Source organism: Triturus cristatus, chromosome 3_1, assembly GCF_964204655.1.
Source record: "Triturus cristatus chromosome 3_1, aTriCri1.1, whole genome shotgun sequence".
NCBI lineage: Eukaryota > Metazoa > Chordata > Amphibia > Caudata > Salamandridae > Triturus > Triturus cristatus.
The window spans coordinates 879,222,601-879,237,750 of NC_140583.1; the positions used below are offsets into that span (position 1 = coordinate 879,222,601).

At 44.4% G+C, this 15,150-nt stretch overlaps 1 protein-coding gene across 1 annotated transcript in view; it reads left to right on the forward strand.

Annotated features, from left to right (window-relative positions):
- Positions 1-286: 286 nt before the first annotated feature.
- The window catches only part of STK39 (serine/threonine kinase 39), a 1,405,344-nt gene continuing 1,390,480 nt past the window's right edge, over positions 287-15,150 (forward strand). Inside the window, exon 1 of the mRNA XM_085645380.1 lies at positions 287-714. Coding sequence (XP_085501506.1) covers positions 570-714 — 145 coding nt within the window. The 5' untranslated portion in view covers positions 287-569. The remainder of the gene's footprint in view (positions 715-15,150) is intronic.

Here is a 15,150-nt window from a genome sequence, read left to right on the forward strand (position 1 = left end):
CGGATCGCATTATTTCCTTCCTATCACTGTTACTGTATCCTTCCCTTTCATCCTCTTCGCTTCGTGTTTATTTGTTTCCATTTCTTTATTTTACCCTTATATTTTCCTTTCACACTCCAGATTCCCCTTTATTGTCTCTATTTATTTTACATGGGTCTACTTGGGTGAGGCTCTGTCATAAGACAGTCGTGCTCGTAGTCAGTGCTGCTGAAGGTTAGGTAAACAAGCGAACCGAACCCGTTCCGCGCTGTAACGGTAACACCCTGGCTCGGTGTACGCAGCGATCGAGACAGTGACGGGGCACTGACAGACCGCCTCATCTCGGACGCCGCTGCTTGTGTCTGCCCGGGGCGAGGCAGGGCTGAGTTCGCCTCTCCTTGGGTGGGCGGGCCTTCGGCGGAGCCGTCAGAGCTGGCCAATAGGGAAGAGCCCCGAAGAGAGCCGTAGAGCCGGGGATACACGTTTTCCCTGGGATACCAAATATCCTCCGCGCGAGGTGAAAGGTGCTGCTGAAGTGAAGTTTCAGGAAGGTCGTGTAGTCCGCCAGCATCAGCGGCAGTAGCATAGATATGGCGGAGCCCAGCAGCGAGTCCCCGCCGCCCTGCCTGACTCCCCAGCCGCCGCCTTCGCCCCAGCCGCAGTCCCCGGCAGTGACAGCCGCCGCTGCCGGGTGGCCCATCTGCAGGGATGACTACGAGCTGCAGGAGATGATCGGTGAGTCCTGATGCACTAGGGGCGCTGCCACCTGCAGAGGCTTAGGGCCTACCGGCATCCCCGAAGCCTGAAGGGTGAGGCACTGCAGATGCATGCGCAGGCTGAGGCGCTGTGAGAAGCAGATGGCTCCCCTTGACTGGTGTCAGGTTCCTGCTTGATCAGCAGAGGACTGAGGGCATCACGACCTGCGCCGGTCCCTCCCCGGAGCCCAAGCCCTGGCTCTCGTGCATACCCCGTGATGGAAGTGATGACCTGTGCCCAGGGGCATCTGTTTGCTTGTGTAGGCGCGTTCCCTGCTTCTCTGCCGCTTGTCACTCAGCCCTACTGCTGAATGTCACCGATGGGCTGCGGTTTGCTGGTACTTTCGGTCTCTTCATTGGCTCGCAGGGGCAGCTGGGGGTGGGGGGGTCGATGCTGCACGCGCAGCAGCAGGGGCTGGGCTGACGCATCACTTTGAAGTCCTCCCTGGCGCTAGCCCGGGGTACCCTCAGGTGTACTCTTTGCCAGCAGCCTATTGCGGGGCGTCTCGCTACCTCGTGGCCAGTGCACATTTCTGCTGACGAAATGAAGGTGGCATCTTTGTGTACCCCGTTCGCAAGAGGGCGTTTGCCGACTGGTTTAAAGTTCTGGTTGCCAACTCATATGACAAACAAACGCGGTGCATTAATTTAGAAAATGTTTTCTTTAAATGAAAGGTGTATGTAAAAATAGTAAAACTTGGCACCAATCCCCCAACCTTTAATTGCGTATATATCTACACGCTCCAGTACAAGATGGTTACGTTTTTTTAAATAAAGAAGATACACAACGGAAGCCGGTTTTTGTTAAGGATTTTCATGTGACACTTGTTTTGAGTAGCGAGACGGATGTGAATTTCCTTTCTACTAGCTACTGTCATTGGTGTTTTTAGTGCTGTGTTTGGCTTCTGCTTCCAATTTTTATGTGTGTGATATAAGCCAGATCTTCATCTTTGCTTCACTCGTGGAACCCAGAATGCACTTTTGCAAATTTTTAAAACCTACCACTCTCAGTCTAAAAAACAATTAAAGTCACTCACCTCTCCTCCCTCCATCCGTTTCTGAGCCATTCCATTTTCGAAACAAAACACTACAATAAGTGATTGTCTATCAAAAAATGTATGCATATTGTATGTCTGTGTGCTCTCTCTCTCTCTCTATATATATATATTTTTGTACAAAGAATATCCGGTTCTTCCAAGTATTTACTTTATTCCTAAGGTACATAAGGGAGTCAAGCCGATTCCAGGACGCCCTATAGTATCGGCAATCAATGGAATGTTTGAGAACACCTCGAAGTACATAGATTTTTTCCTCCAGGAGTTGGTGATTAGATTGCCAAGCTATATAAGAGATACAATGGATTTCCTACATAAATTGAACGATCTCATTTTACCATCTGATGTTGTCTTAATGACTATGGACATCACAGCGTTATACACCAGTATAGCCCACGAAGATGGTTTGAATGCTGTGAAACATTTTTTGGGTGAAAGTGACATTGAGTTTTACAACCACAATAACATGTTATTGAAGATGATTCGTATATGTCTGAACAACAATATGTTTCAATTTAATAATGAGACATTTCAACAGTTGAGAGGCGTGGCGATGGGGGCATGCTTCTCTCCCAGCTATGCATGTTTACATGTAGGCTGGTGGGAGAGGCATGTCCTCATGGCCCGCCATGTGAAACAGTGGTCAAACAACATTTTGTCATGGTGGCGCTATATAGATGACGTCTTTGTTATTTGGAAGGGTACAGAAAATGAGGCATTTGAATTCGTCAAGAATATTAATGATAATGACTTGAATCTGGAATTCACAGCAGATGTGAGCACCAGTGTTGTGAATTTCTTAGATGTAACAGTTAATGTTAAGGACGGGAAATTGGAGACCAGTTTATTTCGTAAAAAGACATCGGGGAATACGGTACTGCACGCAGAGAGTTTCCACCCCCAACATACAATAAAAAGTATTCCATATGGGGAATTCCTGCGTATCCACAGAGCGTGTAGCACAACTGCAGCGCGCAACCAACACCAGCTAGATGCCAAGAACAGGCTGTTAGCACGTGGGTATGAGGAATCAAATTTAAATAAAGCAATGATTAAAGCTAATCTCAGAAATAGGGATGACCTGTTGGTAATTAAAAACACCACGAATCAGGAACCTCTAGCAGTTACCAGTACTGTCCCAGATAATGATCTGAATAAAAGTGAAATGAGACTGATTACAACCTATAGCAGACAGGCTAAAAAAATAAAGAACATAATCTGTAAGGAGTGGCCCATTGTACTGACTGACCCTACTCTGAAGGCAGTACTTCCCAACACTCCCACTGTTACATACAGACGTGCGTTCTCAATGAGGGACGAACTGGTTTCCAGTAGTCCGGAAGTATCAGTAGGTGGTACTTGGCTTACTCCCACAAAAGGATTTTTCAAATGCTCCTCCTGTAGAGCTTGTAAGTTTGGAACCAACACTTACCACTATACTACACCTTTCAGTGATAGTCCTAAACATTTAAAGGGACATAATACATGTCGCACTGATCATGTGGTGTATGTATTGCAATGTACTTGCAAACTCCAATATGTTGGGAGTACCAAACATACAGCTTACAACAGAATTCTGCAGCATTTACGTGCTATAGTCAACTCCGATCCCACGTACCCGGTAGCCAGACATTTTAAAGCTTGCCACAACAACAATCTGAGCTGTCTGAGCTACTTTATTATAGATTCAGTACCAAAACAGAAGAGAGGGGGTAATCGGGAAAGAACCTTAAGACAATTGGAGTGTAAATATATACTGGAGTTGGACACACGTATCCCAGGTGGTTTAAATAATGGGGAGGACTTGCACCATTTTCTATAAGAGTATAGGACAGTCGCACCACACTTTGAATCACTAGGGTCATCAGCTTATTCTGTACAAATGGGTTTTCTCTCGTTTTCTTTCTCTTCTACTCTCTTCGGTCCTTATACCTTCGTACATGTAGTTATATCAGATTGTGTCCTCATCTTTCATGAATTACAATGATGGGTGACTGTGACATTGTATATTTCTTTCTGTACATCTTCGATATGTGAATAGAGATTAAGGGTATTTGAGTAACTGAGCTTCCTCAGGGCCAACATGTATATATATTGTGTCTTTTGTAGTTGTACTTTTATACTATTTCAGTGTGCCACCTTTTGAGATTTTATTAGACATCAAGTGGCTGAGTATAGAGACTTTTTTACCATCTTTCCAGACTTACTTTTTAGAATGCATGTATAATAATGAATTAGGTTTATCGATTGATTTACAATGAATGCTTTACATTTGTTTGCACATCATTTTGCGGATTTGCACATTAAGCTGTATTTCCACAACTAATATGAAAATTGCCAGATTTGCACATTAACTTTGCAGATTTGCACATTTTGCTGTATTTGCACATATATTATCATCTTGCGTATTTTGCACATATATTGCGTAATTTGCACATTATCGGTAAAGATCTTTTTTATGTGCATCTCCGCTATCAGCACAATATAACAACTAGTATTTTGCATTAAGTAAACTATCCTGTTACTTTTAATCTTACCTGTATTTATTACAAGTAGATATACCTATTTTTTACATTTGCATTTCTGGATATGGTTGAACATATAAGCAAACGGGATTGGTCCCTGTATGTGCATATGAGAGTGAATCTCAGCCAAGTGGCAGTATTTTTTCCATGTCTATACGCAAATTTTTCTATGTCTATGCACAGGGTGTCACACGATATGTTTAAAAGAATCACGTTCTGATCGTGCAAATCATGTGATCAAGACCGCTGTGTCGGTCGAAACGTGTCAGAACCGAATGAAGTTTGTGAGAAAATAAACTGAGCAATTAATTCTGCACCAGCATACCTGTGTCCGTGTCTTGCAGTAGCACCGGCTGGTGCTACGAAAGGAGGATTTGATATATATAAATATATATATTTATACAAACATACATACATGTCATCGCCACCGACAGCAAGGAGACAGATGCTAGCTGGATTGACATTTTTTCAGGGTAAGAAAAAAATCCAAACTGTGTCTGGCTTCTTCCTCGGGCACAGCCAACAAGGAGCCAAACGCTGTATGGATTTGCTCTCTGATCTCAGAATAAATCCAAAGTGTGCGTGACTTCTTGATTGGGCGCAACACTGTTTGTGTGCGCTCCAACATGGAGCCAGATGTTGTTTGGATTTTTTTGTAGGCCAAGACAAAATCCAAACAGTGCCTTGTTACTTGCTGGGGCACATCCACAGAAATGATACATTTCGCAATGCTCCTTGGTGACAGTGGAGCATTGTGAAACGAATTAGCTGTGTGAAATTGAACCACAAAGTTGGGGTTGATGGAGAAGTACTAGGAACAATCCTAGTCCCCCCTTTGTTTGTTGGGTGTTAGGAGCTGAGCTGCTCCATCTGTAATCTCTCCTACATCCTCCTTCATCCCAACAGGAGAAAGTGTCTTGAGCTTGTGGGCATGACTAGTGAGGAGCTGACAGCAGTAATGCCCCCCTAGCAGCTCTATCCTGGAGGGATCTGTAAGGGGTTAGGGAATCCCTCTCAGTACCACCCGATGTATGTGTGGTATCACTAATGACATTATTTTCATATTAATAAGGCGTTCCGATTGGGCACTCTCAAATTTCTCTTCTGCACCCCCAGCACCCAAGGGGAAAACGTACCCTATAAAAACATGGGCACCAACTGGGATCCTTTAGGAATGCGTGACTTATTTATGGCACAAGGGTTTCCTAGCAACACCTTTTTTAAGGCTTATATACATAAGGGCAGTCTAGAGGGTAAACACATTTGTATTTAGCTGCTGCACATAAAAAAAGTACAGTTTAAAAAGTGATGCATCCACTTATATTGATAATTGCATGTTCCTCTTATTTAATAAACACGTATCCCCTTTTTTAATCTTTCTTATATTTCCTATTTATATCGACAAAACTTCTCCTTTTATTAGACATATCTTTCATACCAAAATATGTAATATAAAAATGCATATATTAATTCTTTGGCTGAACGTGACTGGACTCCTACGACAGCAGTGGCATGCTTTCCGTCGCAGTGCAATTACAAGTTTAGTGGTTCCATTTTGTGTTGTTTTGTTTTTACCTTCCTTGTTGACAATGTTGTCATATGAGCCGAGGGAGGGAAAATCATCTCTGTGAAGTGACTAAAAGAAAACATATAGCACATTATAAAACATAAGTAAATGAATGACTTTACATTGATTCCTACTAATCTGGATGTCATCCATTGCTTGGATTGTATTATGTGGCACAGTCTTCTCTTAAATGATCACATGACACCATCTCAGAGGGCTGCACGTTGAATGGGGACACACGCATGGACTGTGATACACCAAAATGCCAAATGCGGAAGTAACATCATATAGCCTTTGACCTTAATGATGTCACAAGAAGTGACATCAAATGTCCTTTGACCCTGTATCATCCCAAGGAGTGATGTCACATGACAATAATCTTGATGATATCACAATAATTAACATTGCTGAAGTTACATAATTCCATAATTAATTTTATATATTCTTCTAGGGAACAACAAAGACTGGGGGTTTCTTTTCCCTGTGAAAGGTTTGAAAAACATGGGCTTTACTAGTGCATTTTAATGCACAATTTTCACATAAATTGGCTAAAAAGCCATAGGCTCTAAAAAGCACTTACTAAATATTCAAGTCCTTTCATTGTGTGCCAAGCTACTTAAATCTGACAGTCCACATGAGTTCCCCCAATTATGTTTTTAAAATGTCCTATGGGTGCCCCCTTATCTCACAAATTTCATCCATTGCTAGGACCAGCATTTCTCCATGGTGGCACCTTTTGTCCAAACATTACATACAAAATGCCAGTGCCAGAATTGTCCTAATACTGATTCTCTTGCACTATGGAGGTGCCTTATGTCAAAGGTTATGTCTAATATGTCAAGGACCACATTTTGTCATGGATGGCCCAATGACCTTGCCACTGTTGTCTTCCCATATGCCAAGAATTTCCTCCATTGTGCCATCCCAAGCAATTTGTCACAGGTGCCATCTATGCCATGAATGTCTTCCAGGAAGCCAGCGCTGGCATTTTTTCATGGGTGCTCCATGCCAAATATTTACCTACAGAGTGCCAGCACTAGCATTTTGTAGAGGGTATACCATATGCATTGCCTCCAGTATTCCATTGCCAACATTTTGTCAAAGTGTGCTCTCATAAGTCAAGAAGCATGCCAGGTCCAGCAGCTAACCTGCAAGCATAACATCACTTGCTCACTTACGTTCACTAATTCACACTCATTCTATCATTAGCACTGACTTTTATTCATTCATTTTCATCTACTCTCGTGCACTCACTCTCACCCTGAGTCACTCGTTCGCACTCTCTCACTCACTTTTCTCTTACTCACTTATACTTACTCACTCATTTTGATTGACATACACACATTCACGATCCCATATACAAAAATACATGCTCATACATATACTGTATCACTCAAACTCACTCTCACCCACATGGACGCACACAACATACATTAACACCATTTTATTTTTCTTATCTAAGATGCCAGTGAAGGTCGGGATCTTTCTGCTCCACTTTTTATTACACTCATAGTGGATAATAAGCTATTATTCACTATTAATTAAATAAAAATAAGAAGAAAACGAGGTTAGAGCCTGACCCTGATAATGCAAGACACCCCTGTGTTCTTGGCACTTATTTTGCCACCTCTGAGGCCAGGGTTCGAAAAGGCAGTGCCGGGGTAGCAAAGGGCAAGCTATGGGTCGACCCATGGCACCCCCTAAATGACATCCATGGACACACCATGAATTCTCTGCACACCAAAAAAGTACTTTTTGTGTTGGCATTCATTAATGCAGAAAAGGATTTTCTCCTCTCTTGCAGTTTTTAGTCCCTATTTAAACACCTTAACAAAAGTAACTTTTTTTTGCCTTGGGGCCATATATATGAGGCTCAAAAGTAGGCATGTCTGCATTGTCCTTAAAAAAAACAACTCAAGATCAGACTAACTTTTAACTGGAGGGCAGTACATCTTTGAGAAAGAGCTGCTTTTACGTTAATTGGCCAAAGATATTGAATATGAGAAAATCTATTGTTGTTAATGCAGTGTATGTACAACGATCATTTACAACCTCATTACATTCCAAAGTAAATATGGCAAAGAGTCACACTTGTTTACTTATGACTTTTGAGGAGAACCTAATACCAGCTCCACCAGTTGCACCTAGAAAATAATTGGATAATTTATGAAGTGATGCTTGGAGAACAGACACAATGTTTATTCCTGAGAAGCCCAAAATAATTGGATGAGTGTGCTTTGAGTGGAGGGCATATGTGTGCTGTTTTATTTTTAATGTGTTTATTTGCTATATTTACAAAGAAGTGCCATGAAATAATCTCATAACATAAGAGTCATTGGACACTCATTCTAAATTTCCATTTATTATACTTGAAGAAAACCGCTAATTCTGGACACCAAAAACTGATTGCTGATGCTTTGTGAATATAAACCTTGAAAATTAAAACACAGGGTAAAGTATGAATACATGTAGAGACTGACATTTGCCCTGAGGAAATGGTGATCTTTTAGTCAAAATGCCTCAGATGATATCACGTTGGTTTAAATGCTGCCATGGAAGTAGGGTTTATTCCCTTCAGGAACTGGTTTGGTAAAACTGGAAGTGGTTTTATATGCTGATGACTTAGCCATTCTAGATGTGTGGTCTTCAATGTCCACTGAATGCATTATAATGTTAAGTATCACTAACCACAGGGTACGAAATATGAACAAAACGTAAGGTGATGGTATTTTTCATGCCCAAGGCCCATATTTTCCTGATGGTTAGGTAATCTTCCATTTGAAGTTGTCAAAGAATTGATATGCCTCGAAATAAAGTTATATGTAACCTCTCACAGGGTACACATTAAAAATACTGCTACATATGGGAAATGTGTGGCAGTAGGCCTACCTCATTTTTTTGGGGAAATGGGACATTGACTCTCTGAAGAGGGTATATGAAGGTAAAACTCTGTTAGTCTTTCTTCAGGTATCGGATTATTTTCCAAAACAAATGTTGGGACGGGTACAAGTGGTTGAGATATGTTATTTGGTTTTCATTCCGTCCCCTGTGGTAATGGGCCTCACTTAAAGCTGTAAGATATGAAATAGGTTTCATGAGTAAAGAATGCAAGGTCTGAGATGGGCCATGAGGGAGAAAGAAGAGGGGCTTTAGGCAAAAGTTAATTAAATACATGGCCTCTTAAGCCATTCTAATCCCCAGTTTCCTAGTCAACATTTATAATTTGCTGTACATTTTAATATTTAAAGGATTTAAGGATTTAGGAAGGCTGCAATGTCTCAATGTGTATTGAAAGATATATTAGAGTATGTAAAAACAAAGGTTTGGAGTGGCCTCCAATTTCTGCAACATATACATTACTGAAACTGAGCCTTATTTGGTTATGATGACTAATAGGGAGGTCTCTCATTTTTATTTCAATTTTAAATTGGACCATATCCAATTAGAATGGTCAAAGGAAGATGGCGAAAGGAGGTTGATTGAAATAAATGTGTCAGCTATGCTGGAATGTCCTTTAGGATCTACATCATGTTCTGTTGTCTACCCTTTGTTGAAAGGCCAAAATACGTCTTGTTATTTGCCATATTCTAAAAGAAATAGCATTTTAATTTATAAGATTGTCTGTTTTTTTTTTACCTCCCATAGAATGTTTACTTTTTCATTTCATTTAAAAAGCATGGTGGTGGAAGCACTTTTGGCAAAAATGAGATCCAGCCTAAGGTTAGCTACGTTATAGCAGGGGTTGAATAAAAATATACTTGACAAACTCGAAAGAAAATTGGACTGCTAGGTCTTTTTCATTTACCAACGAAATTAGGGAAAAACATCCCCGTGTCCATTAGGTGTACCCAACGCTGTGCAACTTTAGGAAAGTGTTTAAGACGCACCTCTTTTAAAGAACACTACATCACAATGCATTTACAGTCTTCAAACCAGCTACCTCTCATCACTTGTTGACCTTATGTTGAACTTTCACCTTGTACAGCGCTCCCTTCCTTTTTGGCTGCGTTCATGCTATAGAAATATCACTTACATTCATAAGTAATATATTCAAACACTTTCTCAAACTGGAGTTATATGGGTGGATGGGGGTCCTCCAATGATCAAAGCCATCAGCCTTTGCAGCATATAAACACAGTGACTGTTATCTACTGTTTGCTACACCTTACAATCTCCGTAGTGCTCCAAGCACTGTTTCTTCTTTTTGCACCTTTCAGTTTGCATTTTCTCTTTAACACTAATGTCTCTCACATCCCCACACTTTACAATTTCAGCTGTCCAGGCTTGATTTCTTGCTGCTGCATAACAGAAATATGTTTAGCAGACTGCAGGACTTTTCTCATGGTATTACTTGGGTGTCCAGGTATCATTATATTCCAGATAGCCTGTAATTTAAGACTGGAGGCTTTGGACAAGCACCCTTTTAGCTATTGCTTCGTAAAACAGTTACTCGCAGTGGCCAGATATTTTCTCTTTGCAGTATGAATGATGTAATATGTGACGTCATCAGCAGTGCATTGCGGGGGCGCAAGTTATAGTTAGTTGAACTAACTATAACCTCCGAATTTCACTGGTTTTGTACGAGTGAAATGTACAACTAACTATAACGTCCCTCCTAAAACGTATGGTTTTTTCAGTGAATTTCAAAGGTTTTTTAAATGCTAATTTCTAACTATAACGTGCCTGAAACCTATGGTTTTTTTCAGTGAATATCTGAGGTTTTTTAAATGCTAATTTCTAACTATGCCTACAGAGATAGGACATGTGCAGAAAGAAGAAGAAAGGCACAGAAAGAAGTAAGAGAAATGCAGAAAGAGGCAACAGAAGTCCAGAAAGACAAAGAATGGTGCAAAAAGAAGCAAAAGATATGCAGAAAGAACCAACAGAGGTGCAGAAAGAGGCCTTGTTGCAAAGTCATCCTGTGCCCCCAACTTTTTGCTGACGGGTACTGGTGGTAACTGACTAACCAGGCCTAGAGCCAGTGCTATGCTAAAAGACACTTAGAATACAGTGAAAACACCTGCATACACTAGGTTACACTATGGGTTGGGGTACCCCTGTGATTGGTATGACATCCCCTGTAAGGCCCTAGTGTATAATAGGGCAGGGGGATTAAAACTACCTCTAAGTCAGAGGTGCAGAAACATGGTGGTAGAGAAAGGTGTTTGGCCTCTGACCAGTGCTCAAGAATTCCGCTGTGTAGGACTTACAGGAGGTACCAGGAGGGCTTCTTGGCCCCCAGAGTCCCTCAGGAGTAAAATGGATTTCATCCCCCATCCCGTAGTCTGACAGGAGGTGCGTTTGCAGAGTGGTGGAGGAAGGGGGCATGGCCTCCGAAGACGTCTTAGCAATCCTACTGTGTGGGACTTACTGGAGGTAACAAGAGGGGTACTTAGCCCCCAAGGACATCCTTGGGGGCCAACTACCCCTCCTATTACCTCCAGTAAGTACCACACAGCAGGATTGCTAAGTTCTCATAACAGGCCACGCCCCCTTTGCCCACCATTCCCTGGCACACTCTTGGATGGGGATTGAAGTCCCCTTCACTGCTGGGGGTCCTTAGGGGCCAACTAGCCTACCTCTTACCTCCAGTAAGCCTCACATAGTGGGATTGCTGAGAGGTGGGCAGTGGCCCGCCTCCTGTCTCCACCACTCTGCAAACACGCCTCCTGGCACGCTCTTGGTTGGAGGAAGAAGAACCCTTTCCTCATGAGGGTCCCTGGGTGCCAACTAGCCCTCCTGTTAGCTCCAGTAAGCCCCATACAGCTGGATTGCTGAGAGTGATCCGAGGCCATGCCCCCTTTTTACACCACTCTGCAAACGCGCCACCTGGTGCACTGCTGCTCGGGGGATGAAGTCCACTTGTGTCCTGAGGTCCTGAGAACACAAGAATACCTCATCGCCCCACCAGCAGTGCGCCAAGAGGCGCGTTTGCAGAGTGGTGTAAAAAGGGGCATGGCCTCAGACCACCTCTCTGTGTGGCGCTTACTGGTGGGCTAGTTGGCCCCCAGGAACCCTCAGAATTCAAGGGGATTAAATTCCCCAACTTAGAACGCGCCAGGGGGTGCATTTGCAAAGTGATGCAGGGAGAGGGCGGGGCCTCCGGTGAGATGCCGGCTTTTTTAAAATTTTGTTTTTGGAAGAGGGGTTGTGTGGCCCCCCTTCCCTTAATTATTTTTGGGCCCTGGGGACGCCATCCCCAGGGCCTGAGCATTTTATTTTGTTATAAAAAAAGAAACAGAAAGGGGGCCACGTGACCCCCCTTTCCTGGGCCACTATTGGCCACGGGGACCCCATCCCCTGGGGCCTGGCCTTGTTAAAAACAATTTTTAATGTATATTTGCGAGGAGAGGTGCCACATGGCCACCCTCCCCTGGGCCATTCCCAGCCCCGGAGACCCAATCCCACGGGGCCTGGCCTAGTTTTTTTTTATTTTGCGGGAGGGGGCAGCATGGCCCCCCTCCCCTGGGCCACTTTTGGCCCGGTGAACCCCGCCCCCGATGCCGGCCCTCAAGTTGGCAACCGTGAGGGGAGCCCCAATGCCCCCACGGTCCTTGCTGGCTCCCCGCCTCCTGCCGGAGCCGGCATTGCTTTTGGACAAGGGGAGCTGCTAACATGCAGCTCCCCTTGCCCAAAAGCAATCTGCTTTGATTTTTGGAAGCGAGAGCAGGTTTCCTGCTCTCGCGTCCAAAAAGCAAAGCTGAGTTTGCTATGACAGGGCGGGAGCTGGGCTGCCGCCCTGTCATTGCAAACAGCAATGTCCCGGGGGGGGCACCCCAGGACATTGCAGGAGCCAGCCCTGCAGGGTGGGGGTCCCCAGGGCCATCAAGGGCTCCAGGAGGGGGGCTGGACGGTCCCCCTCCCTACATTTTCAAAGCCCTGGGGAGGTGGTGGTCCCCGGGGCCGGGGGGGCGCTACAGACCCCTGCATTTAAAATAGTGTATACCCTGGGGAGGTGGTGGTCCCCGGGGCAGCGTGGGGGGGCAGGAGCCCCCCTGGATTATTTCACAAGCCCCGGGGAGAAGGCGGGCCCCGGGGTTGCAGGGGGCCGCATGCCCCCCGCACATTATGTATAAAGCCCCGTGGAGTTGGCAGTTCCTGGGGCTGCGGGGCCCCCACAGGCCCCCACTATATAATTCTGCATTGCCTGCCTCCTTAAGACAGGAGCTAACCTGAGTGAACCTTTTTTTGGGAAACTTTCATGACGATTCATCAAACGACGCCAAAGTTATAAGCAAAAAAAAAATGCTCTTCCTATGGAAACTTGGTCCTAACTATAACTACCCACTGGCGACCGCCAGTAGGTTATATATATATATTACCTACTGGCGCTCGCCAGTGGGTAGTTATAGTTAGGACCAAGTTTCCATAGGAAGAGCATTTGTTTTTTTGCTTTGGCGTCGTTTGATGAATCGTCATGACATTTTCCAAACAAATTCTTTGTTCATATCAGCTCCTTTGTTGAAATTCTGGGGGTGATTCGTCAAGGGGGAGCCGAGAAAAAAGGGGGGTCCCATAACGTGTTTTCTCCATGCAATTTCCATAGGAAACTTTACACAAGGCTACAGGTCGAACGGTTGAACGGAATTACCCCAAATTTGGCAGAGAAAGGGTCTTGGTCTAGAAAGCACGCTTTTGTTTATTAGTTTTGTAGAAATATCAAAATTTACAGATATCGATATTTGGGAATTCTGCCATCTGATTGGCTGAGGCATTACGAGCACGAGCTTGCTGCTTATTGGCTGCGAGCGGTGCGAGCGGTTGCAACTAGGAAGTGTTGGCAGCCATTTTGTGATTCTGTTGAAGCAAGTAAGGGGAAAAAACGTTGAAAAAAGTAGGAAAGAGGAGGGTAGGAGCACTGTAACCTCTGTGGGGTGTTTAGGGTGTGCTATACAGGGGTGCGAAGTGAACTACTCAGCCCTACTGGTCTGAAAGTGCTGGGCTACGGAAATTAAGTGAGGTATTGCCTAGAGTCTGAAGCTGCTAAGGTGAGCTGCTGCGGGACTCGGGGATTAAAGCGTGAGCCCGAACTGTATGTCTTATGCTGTAAAGTCATGTGCCCTCTCCATTGCACCACACCTGTGGAAGTAGTGTCAGCATTTGTTTATACCTACTAGGACAAACTACTGACCCTACTGGTCTGAAAGTGCTGTGGTACGGAAAATATGTGAGGTATTGTCTAGAGTCTCATGCTGCTAAGCTGAGCTGCTGCTGGACTTGGGGGTAAAGCGTGAGTCCAAACTGTGTGTCATATGCTGTGAAGTCATGTGCTCTGGCCGCTATGCCACATCTGTGCAAGTAGTGTCAGCATGTAGTTATACCTACTCGGAGGAACTTTTGTTTCGAACACTGTAAGTTGTGTATGGTGTTTAGGGGGTGTTATACAGTGAGTGCGAAGGTAAATTTGGGCGTATCAAATCAATTTGGTATTTGTAAAGTGCAAACTACTCACTCGTACGGGTCTGATGGCGCTGGGGGCGTAAGCTGAGCTGCTGCCCGACTCAGGGATAAAGGCGCTGAACTACTGACCCCTACCGGTCTGAAAGTGCAGGGTATGGAAATTAAGTGAGGTATTGCCTAGAGTGTCATGCTGCTAAATTGAGCTGCTGCTGGACTCGGGGATTAAACCGTGAGCCCAAACTGTGTGTCCTATGCTGTGAAGTCATGTGCTCTGGGCGCTGTGCCACGCCTGTCCAAGTAGTGTCAGCAATATTTTATACGTAGTAGGAGGACGTTTTGTTTGGAACACGGTAACTTAAATATGGTGCTGGTAAGTGATCCGCAGCACTTGCAAAGGCAGTGCACCCAGGACATGCAGCAGACGTGCAAGGTATAGGTGGACGTGAATGGAGTCGACCATGTGTTCGGTATGCCCTGCTATGCGTCAGTGGCTGTGCTTGCCGTGTGCCAGTCTTGTGGATGAAATGGCACAGCTTGATGCAATGAGCCGGGTCTATGTGCAATGGGTGCAGGGCAGGGTTGTGGTGGGAGTACGTGTGAAGGCCATTTCACGCACACTAACTACGACAAAGGACTTTTGGGTGTGGGATGTCCACTCGTTCTCAAATCGGGCAGTGGGTAGTGTGGGAGACGGATGCAAATATTATCGTATCTGTCAGGGGGGCTGGCCACTTGCAAGTTCCTTCTCGGAGCAGCAGATGTGTTAGCGCAAGATAGCTCAGACAAAGAACCTTTCATCCTTACAGTAACTTCTCCAGGTGCATTCATACAGGATGTGTACAAAGGCCGGTCGTGGGTGTTGTAGGATG